The 20,582-nt window shown below is 40.1% G+C and overlaps 1 protein-coding gene across 10 annotated transcripts in view; it reads right to left on the bottom strand.

Moving 5' to 3' along the window:
* The window catches only part of carmil3 (capping protein regulator and myosin 1 linker 3), a 94,518-nt gene that overhangs the window by 57,328 nt on the left and 16,608 nt on the right, over window positions 1-20,582 (bottom strand). For all 10 annotated transcript variants that reach the window (XM_025900480.1, XM_025900483.1, XM_025900481.1 and 7 more), the window contains 8 exons: window positions 19,614-19,664; window positions 17,536-17,595; window positions 17,333-17,454; window positions 14,309-14,403; window positions 13,812-13,882; window positions 13,569-13,642; window positions 4,183-4,258; window positions 2,452-2,540 (listed from right to left, as the gene is read on the bottom strand). In XM_025900480.1, the coding sequence (XP_025756265.1) occupies window positions 2,452-2,540; window positions 4,183-4,258; window positions 13,569-13,642; window positions 13,812-13,882; window positions 14,309-14,403; window positions 17,333-17,454; window positions 17,536-17,595; window positions 19,614-19,664 (638 nt within the window). The remainder of the gene's footprint in view (window positions 1-2,451; window positions 2,541-4,182; window positions 4,259-13,568; window positions 13,643-13,811; window positions 13,883-14,308; window positions 14,404-17,332; window positions 17,455-17,535; window positions 17,596-19,613; window positions 19,665-20,582) is intronic.

Consider the following 20,582-nt stretch of genomic DNA (forward strand, 5'->3'; position numbering starts at 1 on the left):
TTTCCAGATCATCAACATCCTTCAGGAGAGGCCACGGAAGCTCAATGCTGAAAAGGCTGGCTGTGTGCAGAGGTCTGTGTTGAACAGTATTCATGGAAAGTTGACTAGGAGGGAAAAGTGTGGCAGGAAAAAGTGCACAAACAGCCTTGAGAGAACTGTCAAGAAAAGGTGAGAACACAGGAGAGCTGTGCTGCAGGTGAACTGCAGCTGCTGTCAGAGCATCAAAAGTCACCGCCTACAGACGTCTTTAAGAAAGGAGCTACAAATCTGTCGTAGTCCTCATATCGTTCCACTCCTCAACCAGAGACAATGTCAGAAGCATCTTAACTGGGATAAGGAGAAGAACTCGGCTCGTGCTCAGTGGTCCAAAGTCTTCTCTTCAGATGAAAAAAAAAGATTTCTTCTCTATTGGAAATTAATTTTCTAGAGTTTTGAGAAAGAGGAAGAGTGGAGAGCCACAAGTCTGTAAAGTCTGATGATCTGGAGTGCCACGTCATCTGCTGAAGATTGGTTCACTGGTCTACCAAAAGCCTTCAGGACACTTCATGCTTCCATCTGATGACAACCTTTATGGAGATGCTGATTTCCTTTTCCAGCAGGACTGGACAGTACCTGCCTGACCACAGTGCCATAACTACTACCAAATGATTTGCTGACCGTGATACTGCTGTGCTCGATTGGCCAGACAACCCTCCTGACCTAAATCCCACAGAGAATCTATGGGGTATTATTAAGAAGAAGATGAGAAGCACCGGCTATCAAAGCAAGCTGGGCTTCAATAACGCCTCAGCAGTGGCACAAGCTGATGGCCTCCATGCCGCACAGAACTGATGCAGTAATTGCTGGTAAAAGAGCCCCAATCACGTATCAAGCTGGACATTTCTGTATTTAAATAATCTTTTATGACAAATATTGTTATAATATGTGATACTGGATTTCTGATTTTCATAAATATTGAGCTCAAAATTAAAACAAAAATGCTTGAAATAGGTCAGTTTACATCTAAAGATTATGGAATTTCTATAAGTTGATCTTTTTTTTTTTAAAAAAAAAAGAAAAAGAAATTTTCAAGAAATTTTCAAGATTTTCTATTTTTGAGATGAACTAGTACAACTTGTACTTTTAGCCAACTGGCAGCTTATTCTCAGCTGACCAAGGCTAGTTTGAACAAAACTCTGATGAACATAGCACCAGAATACAGCCAAGCAAAGTTAGATGGACCATGTTTACTAGCTAACTTGTAAAGAGTCAAACATTTCCCTCTGGAGAGAAACAAGGACAGGAAATATCTGACTTACTTTTGTCTGTTGGCTAGAAACATCACTCAGAATGAAAGCTAATGCTGATCAATGTCCACTGTTTCCCAACACTTCTGTACATATTGTTCATCCACAGAACAATATGTACACAGTGGCAGAACAAATGAATTATACAGTAGCAGATTTATAAACCCCACAGGCATGTTCTAATACACACACACACACACACACACACACACACACACACACACACACTATATATACATATACATATGTATATATAATGTGTGTGTGTATATATATATGTATATGTATATATATAAAAGGCAAACCAGACATAAAACATTTACATTCACTGTTGTTTTATTTGGGCCGAATTGCTATTTATTTCAAGGCAAATCTCCAAGCATTCATGCAGTCAGGATTACTCAATCTCCTTTAATGTTTGAAGTAAACAATCAAGTGAAAAGTGACATTTTATATTTGTGCCTGAAATCTCTGTTGAAATTCCACATCAGAAACTATATATGTCAGTATAGGCACCTTAAGCTATATATTATTTGAGTATCTTAACATATTGTATTGAAGTCGATTATTCTCTTGTTGAAGGTAAGGGCTTTTGGCATAGTGCTTGTAGAGCACCTCCAACAAAAATGACCCTTTCTATTGGAAGTGATTTAACACAGGGGAAGTATAAAAACTCCATCAATATGCCGCAGTAAATCATCGTGCCCTCAGGCAGCCAATTCATCTCAATTAATACTAAATAAGAAAACTGCTCTGCTAAATGATACAAGCCATACATAGAAGGTGGAACGTCTTGCCAGGTGAAGCCCAAAATTTCACATCTATTTCAGAGGAGAAACAATACAACTGCCACAAGCAGATAGGTGGGGAGGCTTTATTTGAGCTTTATTGGATGAAAGAGTGGAGGTTAAGAGAGGCGAGAGACAGCAGGGGAGGGGAGGAGAAGTGGAGAGGTGAGGTGAGCTTAGGTGAAAAGGTGAGACAAGACTTGTGTAAGTGAAAAGAGAGGAGACAAAGGAAGGAGAAAGAGTGGGAAAAGACTGGAGAGTGCAAAAGGATAAAAGAGAAGAGGTGAAGGGGCAAGGAGAAGAAAAGGAAAGGAAATTAGATTAAGAGAGGTGAGGGTAGGGCTGATGATGATGATGTCAGGAAATAGGAAACCTACGATTTGAGTCCTGCATTCTCCAGAGTGAGCTCCTCCAGACTGTTGGACTTGCTGATTGTGTGCAGAACCTGGTCCACCACCTCTGACCCCTGAAGAAAAAACACACAGCACATGTGGAACGTGGTGGTGTCGAGCCGCAGTAAAGGACAGGAAAAGAAAACTACAAGCAGGGCTGTAACAAAATAATCTACAATTTATTTATTTATTTTTTGCATCTATTTTACTGTTGAGCCTATAAAACATTAAAGATTAAGTACATAAATAGAAAAAAAGCCCATGATAGTTTCCTAAAGCCCTCGATGCTCTACTCTACAAATTACTTTTTGCCTAATGATCCAAAACCAGGATCAAGTCATTTATTTTTTCATAAAAAGACAAGCTGTAAATACATCCAGTGCACAATGGAAAAAAGATGCTGTATCTGCTTTTAAGGAAGAAGTCTATAGACTGATGTTAGAAAACAATCTTTAAATGAACTTCAAATCATATCTTATCTTTGGTTTTACATACAATGCCTTTGAATAGGCGCATTAAGTGAAACAAAACAGTCAGATAAGTCAAACTTTACTCAGCTCATTCTTCTTGCTTCCTCCACTTCCGTACCACTAATTCATTAATGTTGAATTCTCTTGCAGCTGCTCTATCCCCATGTTGTTGCAGCATATTAATGACTAACCTCGGATTGTGGATGGATTATCTCAGTTGTTCTCCTGACTGAAGTTTGGTCCGTTTACAGCATCCTGCCTATGACTGCATTTGTTCCAAACCATCGGGAACCCTCACATTAACTTTTATCAGTGGAAAAAAGTTAGCGTTCATCCTCCAGCTTCACTGTTTATGTTATGCTAACATAGCTGTGTCGCTAGCGATCACGTAGCACATCATTATATACCAGCTAGTCCAACTTCAGTAACCCTACAAAAGTCACTGCTGTTTAGTTTTCTGTCTTCATTTATGTTGGAAGTGACAGCAGAGCCGTACGTTTTAATTTTTTCAGAAATCTCTCAGTCAGAACGTGGTATATCATGTTTAGGTGGAAGCTAGCGAGCTAACTTCCTGCTAACTTCTAACTCTGTTAAATTTAATAAATTCTGTTTTTATGGATGCCTGGATATTAAACTTAATTGTTACATCTGGTGAAGTAGCAGATCATTTTATTAAATATGAAGGAATTTGGACAGTTTTTAACTCTCAGTGATGCCGCAGTGTCCGTTTGACTTTGGGACCTGAAGCGGAGTTTGGACCCAGATTACTCCGAGAGGCTCCTGACTACGGTAGCCGTAATGCTCCATCAAGCGGTGCAGCTTCGTAGCTTACCAAAGTCGTACTAAAACATTTTTTTTGAGCGCCCATGTACCACATAAAATTGATAAAATCAGTTCAAGGTCAGTAAGCACAACCAGAATTCATACATTAGGCGCACTGGATGCACTGTTGATTTTTGGGAAAATTAAACGACTTTAAGTGCACCTTCTACGCTACTTTACCTTTATTTTAACAATTGTTATCATTAAGTGTTAGCATGCTAACTATTAAGTGTTTACCGTTCTGAGAAACACAAAGAAATTACAATTTTCTAAAAACGCCAAAGAGACAAGCTGATCCAATAAAAAAAATAAATCAATAGACAACACAAGAGTGCAAACATTTACATTTACAAACATTGTTAGTCTACATCTGGCAAGACAGTTCATAAGTGAGAGAAATTAAAAAAAAAAAAAAGATATTTACTATGCGCATGTCTTTGCAGTACAGCTTGGTGAACCAGGTGTTGTAGGCAATGGATGCCACAATCACTGCCAAGTCCCTGGAAAGAAGAAGACAGATAAAATTCAAATCTTTAAATTAGCAAACTCCATCTGCTCAAAACCATTTGATCCCATTGATCTATAAATTTACATTATCTCAGGCCAAACTTATTCTATGCTCCGCATTTGGTAAAAAGCAGTTTATCATTGTGACAGGGAGAACAGCACGGGCAGGGCTGCTTTCTAAAAGATGACTGATACTGCAGTCCTGCTGAGGAGAAGAAGCCGAGAGTGAAATGGAAAAAAAAAGGAAAGGAGAGAGAGATGTAAAGATCGATGGCCGGGTCAGTGGATTATTCAATAAAGCCACACTCTGATCCCAGCTACAGACCTCAAACACTGCTACATCCACTACTGTACACCCAGACATAGAGCCCACAGACGATCCTGTGCATGCGTTTGGGAGGGAGAAAGAGAGAGAACAGAGAGAGCGAGAGAGGGTGTTATTTAGAATCCTCCAAGGTCCAACTATGGCCGTACTGCTGCTACACCTGCTATACATCATCTGACAAACAAGCAGCAACACAGAGAGAAGGGAGGCACAGAGAAAGCGAATACACCCAGGGAAAGACGAAGAAAGGATGATACGGAGGAAAACACAGAGTGAAAGGGGGGGAAAAGGAGGAGGAAAGAGAGTAATCTGACCAAGGATGTTTCTGTTGCCAGTAACTGCAGTAGCCAGGACATCACAGTTTATCTCCGAGGAATAAAATGGCTACAGGCTGTGTTCTTTTTTCATTAGCATGACAGCCGTCAGACCAGTCCATTCTGACAAACACGGCCAAGTCTGTGCAAGCGAGCAGATGATGCACACGTCAAGATTCATCAGCACTGTCTGATTCATGTTTTGACAGCAGGACATGTAATTGACCTCTATGATGTCCAGCTCAGTCATGCAGCGTGTTGGTGTTTATGTGTCAATTTGTACTGGTACGTGCGGACGCGGTGGCACAGCGGGTCAATCTGCTGCAGTTTATGTCCTTAAATGGATCGTTTCAGGTTTAGGACAGGGATATGAAACTTTATCCCTTTCAAACTTTAGTCATCTGCAGCAAGAAGGAATTAGAGGCAAGAGAGCAGAGTGGCCAGTCAACAGTCATTTCTTACAGTGCTCTGGGGAAAATGCACATCGATATCAACATGGATACTTGACCAATTTTCCTGTATACGGGTCAGGAATAGACACCCCCCGAGGCTTTTTCCTTTAACAATAACATTTCAGAGACTACTTTTCTAACCAGTGAAGAGAAAATAAAGTGTGAAAAACAGGATTACCAAGATACAGTTGGAGTGATCACAGAGAAAGGTGTCAAAGGAACCCCTCTACTTTAGCTGTCTTACGCCTGCCAGGACTATTCTTCCTCACTAACCAAAAAGGAAAATAAAGTATAAATGCACATAAATACTGTATTTTGAGCCTTTTGTGTTTGAAGTATTTCAGCGTATACCGGTTTCCTAAAGCAAGTTTGTTTTGTAAAATTGAATCTGTTATCGAGGACTCCGTTTGAAATAAAAACACCCCACAGGTTAGACAATTTTCACAAACAGTTAAAAAAAATTGGGAGTTATGGGTTTACCAAAAATGAAATTTTATTATAGAACTAATAATTCAAGAATAACTCAATTCTGATTGCAATCTGACTCATTTTGGCTGTCATCAGTCTGGCTTACAATGAAGCTGCTTCTCGTGAGTTGGCATCTCTGTCAGCCTCAGCTCACTCCATGAAAAGTTCCTCTTCTGAGACATTATTGTCTTTAGTATAATAATGCTGGGAATCTGGAGGCAATCCAAGCACAGTTTTCATCGCCAAACATATTCAATATCTGCTCCTGTAACTGTAAATCATGTCTTTCCTCCATCTTTAACAGATGATGCATTTCAAACTTGGCCCAACCTAGGTATTAAATCATTTAAATACCTCTATATTAATAAAACATTTGCCCCTTTCCATCAGTTGTCTGACAAAGTTGGATAACCTAAACATAATTTCTTTAGATATTTACAAATCTGTAGCTTTATGAGCAAAACATTCCCTTAGTCTCCAGGTTTTCGATACTTGAACTAGAAAGGAATGATTTCATATACTGTATTTATTCTCAGAATCCTTCCTTTCATCTGGTTTCCTTGAAATCTTTCAAAACATTGGATGTGGAATTAGGGGAGAAGATCTTTGAAGACATGTCCTTCATAATGCACATAAATCCTCTTTTTGGATTAACTCCATTTAAAAGCATGCACCGCCTACATTTATGCGAATTACAACATTTCTCAATTTTATAAAGACAAACCTAACTTGTGACAGGTGTCGTCAAGTCCCAGGAACATCCCGTTCATGTTTTGATCTTGCACGGTTTTGCAGCACTTCCAGGAAGAAATTTTAGATCCTGATCAAATATCACTGGAAAACCAGTTGGACCTAATGCGCTGATGGATCGTGTTTTTTTATAGTGCCTTTGCTACTTTACTGCCTAAATGTAGAACACGACTTAAGCGAAAATCTCCCATAGCTCCCCTACATATTCAATGGATAAGAGAAGCTGTTAGTATGTGTTGGATCTGCTCTACTTAGAAACACCTAAGGGCCTTTAGACAGAAATTTAACATGATGTGGGACCTTTTTCACAAATACGTTAAACAGTTGGACTTTTCAAATATATCTGATTCTATATGAAGCTTTTTTAAGGCGTGGCAGGTTAAGAGTTATCGTTGTTCATGATTTATTTATTTATGGGTTTTATTATTTTTGATATGGATATGTAACTTGGAAAATACAGCAACTTGAAATTTGTTTTATGCAACTTGTAGAATATCAATAAGGCTGAGCCGGTCTCTTTATGCCTGCTCTTCCCAATGCTTAGCTTTGTTTTTGTTTTTTATTGTCCTGTGGCCAAATTTGGTAAATTAAAACAAAATTAAAGAGTGTTCAAGTTTGATCAGATGATTGTTTATACAGATAGAAGTGTGCAATCGATACGGCAGGACTATCTGTAAAATCAATTTTGGGTAAAGGCAGGAGTGGATTTTAAGGACTGGATAATACATAATAATTAGGTTCACATATATACACACATTGATAAACTTGTATTTGTCCACAGGAAAGGCTGAACTCCACTGAAGACAATAGTGGTGGCTGACAGGAGGATCCTTTCCATAGCAAAGAAAAATCTATTCAGAACATCTAGCCTTCAGAACAGAAAGGCCAGATAAGAGTTTGACAAAAAACATCTGAAAAAGCCAGACCAGCTCTGAAACTGGCTCCTTTGCACAGATGAAATGAATGCCTGTGGCAAAATGACTGAAGGAAAGAGAAAAACATGGAGAGGGCTTGGAAATTACAACCCCTAGAAAACACACTGAAGAAAGTGTGATACGTGGGCATGTGTGGTCTATCATGGCTCTGGGTCACTAGTGTTAACTGATGATGTTAACAGATGAATAAACTGTGAGGAGCAGAGTTAAAACTTCTGCTTGGATTCAGCCAAGTGCAGCAAAGGTCTGTGGACAGCGATTCACGGTATAGACAGACAAAACACACTGCAAGAACTACCCAGAAGGGTTTTCAAAGGTCATGATGGGCAATTATGCAAAGCCCAGTCAATCAACTCATCTTAACCCAATCAAGCATCGATTACAATGAAGGAAAAACAAAAACACAAGGAAGCAAGGACAAACAACAACTGAAGACAGCTTAAGTAAAGGCCTGATCAAGCATTGCAAATCCATAGTTTGGTGATGTCAACGGGTTCCAGACTTTAAGCAGCTATTACCTGCACGGAATTGTCAATAAAGCATTAAAATAACAGTTTAATTTATGATTATGGTAATTTGTCCAATTACATCTAAGTGCCTGAAATGAAAAATGGCTATAACTCCTCAATGGTGTATGCAGTATTTCTGTTAAAAGACAGAGAATATGTGCACTTTAAGCAAATATTCATATTCAATAATTCATATAACTATAGCTTCATGTTCTGGTAAATGGCTAAAATAACTACAAAAAACAAAGTGCCCAGAAATGTGTGGAATTAACTGTATACAGTTCTTCCACAAGTGTAGTTGGAAAATATTAGGTTCTTGTTACTGGGTGTACTTTAGAGAATATAATTGGAGCACATACATGTCAAACATACAGACTGTGGGCCAGAACTAGCAGGCCAAAGGGTCCAATTTGACTCAGTGGGTTGTAGAAGAGGAAGCCATAATTTCTGGACCATTAAGCATTGTGTTGCAGGTTGTTAAGAACGGATCGTGTCATAGAATTGCTTGTCCAAAACTATTAATTTTATCTAGGCAGAGGTCTGATTTTTTGTCAGTTTTACAGACTTCTTTTGTACCCACAGCCTGCATACCACACAAAGTAGGTAATTAAGCTAAGAAGCTGTGGATGCACATTTTCTTGATTTACAACAGTCACATTACTTTATAATGAAAATAGATTGGCAGAAAGTGGGAAAAAAATTAGACACTGTTGAAAACTGCCCTTATCTTTCTTAAGACATGTCAGGCTGTGTCACGGTCCTGGGTTTTTGAGCCAGTGTTTTTTAATTTTGCACTTTCTAGTTCTGCTGGTTGTTTATTTTATCTTGGTTCTTGGTTTACTTTTCATGTATTATTCAGAGATTTTGTGTTACTCCTTTTGCTGGTTGAGGTTTGTTACTTACACTATATTATTATGTATCATTATTTATTATTTAAACTATAAATGTATTATTTACAGACACAGAGTGCTATTAGTTTTGCTGTCTAGTTTCTGTTCAGGGTTTTAGTTTGTTAATATTGCATTTCTTCCTTCAGTTTATCCTGCCTCCCCCATACTCTCCGCGTCTTCTTAAGTCTCCTTCACTGCGTTAATGTTCCAATTTCTAGTTACTTCCTGTTTTATTTTGATAGTGTCTTGTTTCATGTGTGCTGTATTTAGTTTTGCTTCCCTTGTCTTGTTTTCCCGATTAGTTCCAGCTGTGCACCCCAGTGTTTCCCATTTCCCTAATTATGTAGAGTGTATTTATAGCCTACGTCTTCCCTCAGGGCTTTGTTGCAGACTATTTTTTTGTTTGTTAAGCTGCTTAACATGACCAATGAATCATTCAGCACTGAATCCAAACATGACACTTTGGGTCCAAATTGTCATCAAAATGTACAAAGGTCAGGAGAAAAGTACAACAGCGACGTTCTACAAAAATCTGTGAAGCACAGTGGAGGCTCCGTTATAGTTTTGAGCTGCATTTCAGTCAGTGGTGTTGCCAAAATTGGTGGAATTATGAATGCCGAAAAATACCGTCAGATTTTGACCTACTATGCAATACCATCCAGAAAGCATCTGACTGGCAACAGCTTCATTTATCATTGGTCTCTCCAGAGCCCAAATCTCAACATTACTGAAGCAGTGAAGCATCTTTACAGAGAACAGAAGAAAAGGCAACCAACCTCCAAAGAAGCGCTTTGAATGTCTTTCAAGAAGCCCAGAGAACTATTCCTGAAGACTCCTTACTAATTACATGAAAGCTACCTAAGAGAGTTCATGCCGTTCATGTTTCAAACTCCTGCACTATTTCCCATTCTTAGCAAAATATAAAGAAAAAGAGGATACCTCAAGACTTTTGCAAAGTACTGTATGCTTAATTGTTTTCTTACAAAGAGATAAGTGCATCACTATCATGAAGGAAGACTCATTAAGTACCAAGATTGAAAACTCTTGATCGACCAATCAGATTTATCGTACATTGGTGTTATCGGCTGATAATTTACCGATTTATCAGTATCAGCATTTTAAACGCCAAATACATGAAAATTTCAAAAGTAAAGTAAACAATAGATACAAGAAATGCCCTTCAACCATTTTATTAGAGTTGACGTCGCATAGTTTGCCCATCAGAGGGCACTCCGCATCTTCCTTGTTGGCAACACACATGTTTGGGAAACCATAAACACAACAACCAGCTGATCCAAGCAGCGGCTAACAGAACATAAATAATTATGAAAATCTATTATGTTTTGAATGTCTGGAAGAAAAGAAAATGAATATTAAAATATTGGAAAATTGGATTTTTAAAATAAGCAAACCTTGGCTGGGCATCAAACTGACGTTTAAATTTCTTAGAATCTCCACTACTTGCCAAACAATACATTAATGAAAATACTCCATAAGGTCATTTATCAGCATTACAGGTGCTAAGTGACCTTTCAACAGAGTCTGAGTGGTTAATCTAGGTTAAGTGTCCGATAGCTTTAGCATCATCTTGACTGACATCTTGACAGTAACTATTTGAACCATCCTCGGGAGACTGTAAATATTCATAATAAAATTCAAGGCCTTCTAAGTGCTGCAAAAATCAAGCAAATCTTATCAGCTGCTCCAGCAGGGAGAAAGCTTCATTCAAAGCATATGAATGTGCTGCACTGCAATGAATCAAAGTTACAGTTTAACTCCGTTCTAAACACAACTCAGATCCAGTAATAGTGACAGGTGGGGCAGATGGCCCAGCTTGTTATGGAGTCCAACTTTAGTAACAGGAAAAATTAAACCAGTCAGAAAGTTGGAAAGCAGCTGGACACTCTACATAGACTCGCGCTTATTAGCATGTGTGTATGCACACAGAGGGTGGACTGTCAATCCAAGAGGTGCCTCTACATGTTCTTGAGTCAGCAAGGCGTAACAATTTTCTCTCTCTCTGTCTCTCTCTCTCTCTCTCACTCGCCAAACAAGCAACTGTATGAAAACACAGAATCTCTACCCAAATTCACACACACTCCACCTATTTGTGACTTTGCAGTAGACACACAGAACCCAGAGTGACAGCGACTCAGCCGAGGAGAACGAATGGGGAGCCAATACAGAAGGCAAAAATGACGAGGACGAGACGGGCCCTGAAAAAAGGTGTCCGCTTTCAGTCAACACGAGCGAGCACAGTCTGTGTTTGGACAGACAGCAGTCAGCAGAAAAAGCATCGCCCTGTCGCTCGCGGTAACGGTAGATGAGATCAATCGGGGGAGACGGAGGGAATAGAAATGTGAAAGGACAAGGAAGGGAGGAAGAGAGTAATGCACCACAAATAGCCTCTGGCACATGATCATGGAACAACCCATTCTTACATCGTTTGTGTGGTTATTTTACAGACTTTCTTGATTACTTTTCTGCATTTATTTATTTATTTTTTTGTGATATTCTTCGCTTCCTTTATCAGCCGTGATTTGATACGGGCTGGAGAGAGACAGACTCTTGAGCATGGGATTGTGGGCTCATGGGAACAATATGCTGAAGGAAGATCTTGAAAAACAGTACGGGCTGGCAGCTTCCTCTTTATCACCATGAATATGAAGAAATTGTACAAAAAAAACCAAACAAACAACAACAAAAACAACAGAAAGGCAGTGATTTGGGCTCTCAATGCGAAGGACATTAATATATTCATGAGCCTCTGCTGCAATCATGTTTCTATGAATGGATTTTTGATTTACCAACATAGCAAGGTTTCACTCCTATGATGAGATCTACGTTTTTAAATGTGAATATGTTTTCTCTCAAGTCAGAAGGGCTGTTGCTACACAAGAAAGTAGAAACAATACATACACCTCTGGGATTTTTAAGGACAAAACAAATAAATAAATGAATCTTGAAACAAAAATAAGCTCGTCTGAATTCTGCTTTTGCAGGTCAGCTGTCAAATCTTTTAATGATCGTATCAGTTGGGCAAGTTCTGAGCTCCGACACTATACGTCTAAAAAAGTAGACACACACAGACAAAAAAAGGTATCAGCAGGGACGTAGAGGAGAGCACACATGGCATCTTAGAGTTGTGGATTCTGCCTCTGACAGTGTTTCATTCCACATCATCTAAGATCTTAGCAAACTTCTAACAAAACCCAACAGAAGCACAGGAGGGAAATGGAGCCAGAGAGTCAACAGAAGAGTAGTGCACTCAAAATTTTAACCACGGAGGGTCTTGTTAGACAAATAGCCGCTCTCGTGTAAGAAAAGATGAACAGTGACAGCTGAAGAGACACAGAAAAAACGAAGAAAAAAAAAAGACAGCCCACCGTGATGCAAAATAAAATGCAGACCTCTTCCAAAACTACAAGGCACTCGTAAAGCCCAAGAACACAGATGTGTTTTTATTGTTTTTGGTCTTTACTCCAGAGCACTGGGATATAAAATCACCATTAGTTTTAAGTGCTGAGTTTTGACTTTCAATTCCCCGTCGACCGCTTTATTACGTTTGTTTACAACACACCTAAACCGAGTGAGACGGTAATTCTGGACCCATAATCAATTTACGCAGTTTTCTTATCTTCTACAGTTCAGAGCCATAAATCAGTTCACGCATGTTGGTAATAATGTCTCCTTTCCCCCCCTCTCTATGTTGACAGACTGAAAAGGTCAAACTGGGCCTCGAGAGCAGGGAAGAATTTGGTTGAGCAGATACAAACTTTGTTATTCTCCACACGAGGACATGATTTTGTAAGCTGTCATCCAGAGACCAATTAGAGAACTGTAACCCTGAACTCCAGCAGGAGCAAATGGATAATTCTGTAAAACTTCCCACCTCAACTCTGATCAGGTGAAAAGAAAAGGAAGCAGGAAAAAAAAGGTCTTTATCTTGATTCATTTCAAAAGATCCGTGCCCATAAAAGAATGTGGTTTCCGTAGACCTGTGAATTGGATGGCTAGCGGGTAAAATTGCAGGCCATAAATAGCTCAAAATCTGCTGCCCTTTACTTGAAAACTGATTTTGCTGACTTTTACCCTAGAAAGCCTTCCTCTGTTGAACTGGCAAAGGTTTCTCTGTACTTGCCTCTAATTTGAAGTACATGTATGTGGGAACTATCTGGGAACTAAGCGATTCCTGTGAGAATCTTTTCAAATGAAATACTTCAAAACTTGGTATGGAACTACACCTATACTGAGCCGTTCAGTGGAATGGCCTTGACTTGTGCAGAAATGTAGCTTGACGGGTATTCCATATCAGACTGGAAAGGAAGAAAAAACCCCACTAAATCAGTAGGAAAAGAAATGTGGCTGCAGACCGATTCTGGCAAAGCAGCACCAGCGAGCGTGCCAAACGCCTGGCTGATGTCTGTGGGTTACATACATCTGCCAAAGACTGACTCCAGCAGAACTAATGAATATCAAATACAATGAGTTTGTGTTAATGTGTCCATTTGCTCTCTGCACTCTGATTCAGAGCCACCGACTGCACTGTATACTGCTGCAGCATGAATTTGGCAAAAGTTAATTGAGCTGTTCAAATCAGTGCGAGCTCCCACACTGTACTAAGACTAGGCATGGCCACAATGTCAGTAAACTACCTCACCTGCTGTCGAGGTGGCTGAAATCCAGTAAGTTGAACTCCCTGTTGTCCTGAGAGTGATAGATTGTGTCAACGTCCTGGAACAGAGAGGAGGAGGGAAACAAACAATAACAGACAGAGTGTGAGAGAGATATGAGACAGTATCATGAAAAAGATATTTTCCACTGTGCAAAGAATAGCAATCTACAAAAGGTAATAAAGACAACAAACACAAGTGGATTTGTTCTGCGAGTATGCTTTCCTCACCCATTGCACTTCTTCTTTGCAGCCAATACCGTTGTAATCGCAGAGAGCTGCATAAGTCTCAGAAAAACCTCCTGAAAATACGAAGGAGATGACAACAAGTCAATTCAAACTAGACCATGACAGATCGGAAATGGCAAGGATAGAATGAAGTAGCGGAGAAGACATGGAGAAACGAAGAGGGGAGAGGGTGCAGGCCAGAGATGAAAGAGGGAGTCGGAAAGAGTGAGACAGAGATACTCAGCTGAGAGGGAGAGATTAGCTGTAAATATTGAGGTGAGATGAAAGTACAGAACCATGAAGGAGCTCTTCTTGTAGATTAATAGGATTACTAGCAGAAAGCAAGTGCATCCAGTAACTTTGGTCTTCTGACCCACTTATGGACAAGACTCCGAAATGGTTTGGTGTGAGCTAGTGAGTCAGCGTGTGAATGGACTCTGAAGTGCTGCATGTATGAATGTGCGTGTGAGATGTGGTTAGAAAGGTAGCAGGGCTCTCACCGCAAGTTTTCTGGGGCTCTAATGATGACTCAGAGTTCGGTGAAAACTTGTGACTCCCATCGGGCATTTCTCCCTCTGCTCGACAAATAGGAGGACTGAAACATAGAGAGGAAGGAGATTCAGAGCTAGCTCGTGCTGGCAATGATGATGCCAAAGTGCAGATGTTCAGCCAGTTTAATGCTTGCCATGTCCAACGTCATAGAGCTTCCCAGGCCATCATGTGCAGATTAGAATGAAACACAAGGTACATGTGAAGTTGAATGGAATTATATTCATTTAATGGAAATGTTTGATTGCAGTTGACTAAACTGTTATCCAGTATTTGAAATTCTATCCTCTTTGTGGGGGAAGATGTGAAAAAACAATTTCAATTTCAACTGACAATAAGAAAAGAATCTTAATATGTGAAATGCTTATTAAATGCTTATTAATTAATTAATAATTGTAATTGTATCTACTGCATTCAATCAACAACTGTACATTTGTACTAAAACAAAATTATCATTGATCGGACTGAAAAGCTTATTTGATGAGAATCATAATTTAAGCAGGAGACTTACATTCATGGGAGTCCTCTAAACCACAGTCTAGTCTGGCCTTTATTCATATAATGCAGTAGAGATAAGCCAGGAAATGTGTGGAAAGAGCAGGGACAGGACATTCAGCTAGTGTGCAGCCAACAAACTCAGCTGTTAAAGGCAATAAGTCCATGTGTTAGGCATCCTGTGGTGTAATACTACGACTAAACAACCTCTGACTAAATAAAGACGCCTGCTGCAGAACGCACATAAAGTGAAAATAGCCGAACCTTTCATTTTGGCTAGGATTTCTTTTTATTAGATTCAGATGATTCAGTCTTCTCCCTGTCAGATTAACCAGCAACAATGGCACCCAGATAAAAATGAGATTTGCCTCATTATAGGGCAGAACAGTGGTGGAATTGTTGGGTCCAAATCCATCAGCAGGCTGAGTACTGTTTGTTTGCATGCATCTCTCCCAGTCCCCCTGCTTCCTCTCACAGTCCAGAGACATGCACGTCTAGTTAATTGGTGATGCTAAGTGGCCATAAATGTGATTGTGAGCGTGAATGATCATTTGTCTTCCTGTAATAGACTGGTAACATGTCAACTGGTATAAGCTCCACCCTCCCACAGAGTTAGAGCAGGGTGTCAAACATAAGGCCCAGGGGCCAGTATCTGCCCAGCTAAGACTCCAACCTCCTGACACCTTTGGGAAATGTAAAGGAAGGCATAGGTTTTAGACTTTCAACTGTATTTTCATAAGTTTTAGAACTTCCCTTCTATTCATACTACACAAAAGTAATTAAGGTAAACCTCTTAGTTAAACACCTATAGCATTAAAAGTATAGTTAGTTAAGTAGTTATCTTTAATCTGATAGAAATGAGAGTTTCTTTGATCAAAGTTGGCTGTATGTGGCCCATTGAGACGGTTCACTATAAACCCACGAACCCTGCTGCAACAATAGCTAATAAGTATGTTTATCATCTATATTTTATGGAGAGAGGCACACGGCTGGATTATTAATGAGTATTTTTTTGTAATGAGAAGGCCTCTGGTATCAGTTAGAGGCTTGGGGAAAAGTACATTCTAAATATTATACGTCTTTCCTTTGGTGCTGTTGCTAAAGAGTCCTTAAGCAAGACATTGAACTCCCAGTGGCTTAAGTGGAGTACTGTAGTGCCCAAGAGACTATACAAAGACACAAGGATGCACCAAGGTTCGAATGAATGAGTATAACCCTTATTCCCAGCAGGCTCACACCCTGGTAGATATCATAATGATACATCCTTACACAACGTCCAGTGAAATTAGGACATTAAACGGGAATTTGACTTAAACATTGAGACCTCAAATGAACTCCTGCAAAACATAGCTCATCCACCTTTTCTACCTTATAGCACCGCCTTATTTGCATCAGAAAGAAACAGCAAGTAAGCAGAAAAGTGTATGGATGGATCAGAAAGCAAATACTGTGTTCACACATAGTACTGCGGCTGTACCTGCTTTGGCTTTTTGATAGGATTACACCGTTACACTGTGGAATTCAACACACACCATCCTTAATCGCATTTGTCAACAAAATCACACACACAACACCCAACAACATCCGTGACCTTAATCCCTACCTTATCTCCGCAATCATCATCATCCGCCCCAGAGCGTGCATACGTGCACGCTCTCTAGATACTATCTGCATCGTGTACTTTTGGTTGCAGTACCAATCAGTTACCGGGCCGCACAATTAAACCCACAACACAAGGTTCCTCCCTGTGTTCTCTCCTCTTTCTTTATTTCTCTTTAAATGTCCTCACTGGAAGCAATCATCTGCCGCGGCCCTAATGGAAAAGAGCTATTCTGAACGATGATAAAGTGCAGAGATAGCCTTGCGCAGGTCAATAGTGGTGCACAGTCAATCCCAGTGCTCTCAGAAATTGTAGATGAGAACTAAGAGAGAGGGAAACAAACTCTGTGCCTTCCTTTCCTCCTCATACATTCTAATGACTGCGGGACAAAAATTTCAGACACTCTGTCTGGGCTTTTCATTGTGTGCATTCTTTGCATTTTACCGCTTTAGATTAAAGCGTAGAGGACATTCAGTTCCCGCTGTAGGATTTTCATCGGCATAAGAATGTGTTTCTTTTGACTTCGGGGTTGAGTCGACAGCATCTACTGACTGAAAGTACTACGTAAACAGCGAGAAAACGAAACCGTGCCTCGCGGTAGCAGCCTACTCAGTGTCAGCTGGCAAATTAAGCCCAGTGATTGCTAGGTGTAAGACTCTACAGTGACACAGAAATGGGTTGGAGGGAAACTACTGCAAGATAAGAATGATTTTTGGCTGTTAAAGAGGAAAGCAGTCCTAAAGTGAAGCTGCCAACTTGCCAACACACTGTCAAAGTCTGTTAACGTGGGACAACTTGCCTTTGCTGCTCAGCACATAAAGCAGTAAAACAGAAAGCTTTGGCAATTCGCTCGAGGATGGCGACGCTTGACATTGCTTACGCATAAATTGAGTTGTTGAAGACTCTGGAGAGGGCGTAGTTGATGTGGCTGACCATGTGATCCAGCTGTTCCTGGGTCTGCAGCCTCAGCGAGTAGGTGGTCTTGTCTGTATCGATGATTACCTGTATCGACAATGACAGTTTTAATCCCGTGAGAGTCAACGGTGCTACGATGGTACAGTTGGCAGGAATCGCCGCTCTCACCTGGTGTTCTGGGTAGGTGTTCATTGCTCTGATTTCCAAAAAGTTGAAGGTGACCTCGACCTGAGAGAAGCAGAGATGCATCACAAGCTCAAACAAAATCCTTTTGTTACCTAACCTCATCTTTGCTGTGGCCAACATTTGTTTTGTTCACAAAATATTGTACAGAACAAAGAAGATTCTGAGTTCAGATGATGCCAATTTGCTGAAAAGAAAAACTCAAATGAAGCTGGAAGCACACACACACACACACACACACACACACACACACACACACACACACACACACAATCAAACATGAATTAAGAAAAAGCCAAGGCTTCCTAAACTTCAGAGAAAACACAGGCTGACCAGTAAAATTACATCTGAAACTGTTCACTCTCACTCACCACCTATAAGTAGTGGTTAGACGTGCAAATCTGCAGAAAGGGATTATTGACAACATTGTGGATGTCTTCCAGTCTAGCTTGAACTGTTATCTTGATCGACTTTGGCAGCAATTCAATAGATCTACTCTAAAATTCAGACTAAATACCATCTTTTGGAATTTTCTGTTTCTGTGTGTCCTGTACAAAAGTGTTTCCACTGCAAGTCAGCTGGGCAGCAGCCTAATCTCTGCCCCAGATTCTTACTACAGCTGTGCATGTGAGAGAGAATCATCGCCCTGATGATTTGTTGACTTGCTTACAACCCTTCTGATCAATTCAATGCTCATCATTTCTAGTGTGCACAGTGCCGTGATGATGGAAAATAATTATGGCCAAACAAATATAATTTGAAATGGGATCACTACTACTACTGGCTAATGAAAAAAGAACATTTTAAGAAATGTATTTACAATCATGCTAGATGAGATACTACTCCTATGTCTGTAGTGATATCACAGACTGTATATTAAAGATGGAAGCCGTTTTGGGGTAAAAAAGTGAGGTCAAAAGTCCACTGAATTATTTTACTTATTAATGACCACCAGGAGGCAAAACATTAGTCTGATAGTATAGAAACTGAAACAACCCTATTTCTCTTTGAGTTTATGACATCAGTAAACACTTTCCAGATGAGTTTCAAGTCTTATTGAACACAACCTCATTTATTTTAAATTAAATTTTGGTCCCATTCAGAGTAATAAAGATAATAAATTGGGTTATCGTTTAGGGTTTCCTATAAGTCACTGATGAATGGCTGTGTAATGTAGCTGGATTTCTTATTCATCCACTTTCAAAACCACAAAGATGGCTGATCAAAATCTATTTATGGGCTTAATTAGAACTAAGTGGTGGCACCATCTTGACTGCATCCACCTTAATATACAGTGTATCAGCAAAAAGAAAAAAATATGCATTAGGTTAGCTTTGCACAAATAGTGGAAGCAAGGACAAATGGCTAACCTGGATCTATTAAAAGGCATTACAGTCCTCCTACTTTAACCAGTCAAGGTGTTCAAAACATAAACTGTAGGTAAAAGATGATTAGCGCCACCAGGACATCACCCACTGGTTATTAATGTACCAACTTGAAGCGTCAAGTTGAGTGTGCCCTGAAGTACACTCCATTTTATTCTCCGCTTTACTCCAGTGGGGACTTTTGACACTTGAAAGATCAAGAAATCATAAGGAAAGTGTTTACTGAGATCATTAAGGAAGTGAGATGTGGGGCTGTTTTCCCCACAGACTTTGACCCAGTGATGCACGTCAAGGAGACAGGTTTAAGGCACTACCGGCTTCACTTTTGTGACCCAGAAGTTTGTTGTATCTTTTATATACAGTGTATCGTTGAAACAGCCAGTAGCGAAGGTGACCAGCTGCATCTTAGCTACTGGCTGCAAGCTAAGAACTATATTTACATCCTCAAACTGCTGCTTTAGTTTTATCCCACCTGCCCCTCATCGTCTACATTGTAATTGTCATCATTACTACTATCATCCTATAACATCATCACCGCAGTCATCATCGTTATCTCTTTTCTCCTGCTCTGAAAAGCCTTTGATTTTTTTTTTTTGTCACATTTCGTGCGAATTACCATGAGATCAAGGCTGGCAAGTGAAAGCCATAAAATTCCACTGAAAGCGGGGGAACATTTACCTTGGTGGGCACTTTGACAGCAAAGAGATACAGTCTCCATGTTGCCAGGACCTGAGGGGAGAACACATTTATATTTCTGTCAGACAGCAGGAAATGCAAAATGCAAATCGCAGCAAAAAATAGCACAGCACAAACATCCCATAAAGAGAGCAAATCATCTCCGCAGTTCATCCAAATGGCTCGTAAGTCATGCTAAGCACCCTAGACATTAGTGAGCTAATGACGACAGCACGTGAGCGCGCGTGTGCGTATGTGTGTCAAAGACATATAATGGCGGGACTGCAAGTCATTTCACAGTCCAATTTATCGTGCCAAGTTGTGGTGATGGAACTAAGTAGTACTTATTCAACAGACGCCTCATCGCCCCGGCAAGAATACTGGTGAAATAACAGGGAGAGGACAAAAAAAAGACAGAGAGGAAGAGTAAGCAAAAAAGAGGTGTGCTTTTGTCAGAAAAAAGCCATTACCATTTAAAAGTGTCTGGGGTAAATTAAGAGAAAGAGAATGTGAATAAATTCACATCTGCCTATGCAATTAATCTCATTCATAATTCAAAAATTCCATAATTAGCATACTCAATGCATGCATGCATGCACTGCGCGTCTCTAGCCCTTCCAAGCCGCGTCCCTAACTCTCGACCACACTGTCTCCATGCTCTTTCTCAGCCAGCTTTCACATTCCACTCCTGTCTTGTCCATAATTCCTTTCCTAGCATCCTTTCATTCCTCTGATTTCTCTCCTCATCTCCATGGAAATGTGTTCATTTTCTTGCTTAATCCCTAACCCCCCTCCCATCTCCCAATGTGGCACTGTGTCCTGCCTGGTTTGCTCCCACCTAACACCTCACTCCAACCCCTCTTGCCCTCACCCCTCTCTCCTCCTCCTCCTCCCCCCTTCTCCCAAGTCCCCTGTCTCCTTTCCCGTTTCAGTTTTTCTATTCTTTTTCTGCTCTGTCACTTTCAATTCCTC

This window comes from Oreochromis niloticus, linkage group LG18, assembly GCF_001858045.2.
Source record: "Oreochromis niloticus isolate F11D_XX linkage group LG18, O_niloticus_UMD_NMBU, whole genome shotgun sequence".
In the NCBI taxonomy this organism is placed as follows: domain Eukaryota; kingdom Metazoa; phylum Chordata; class Actinopteri; order Cichliformes; family Cichlidae; genus Oreochromis; species Oreochromis niloticus.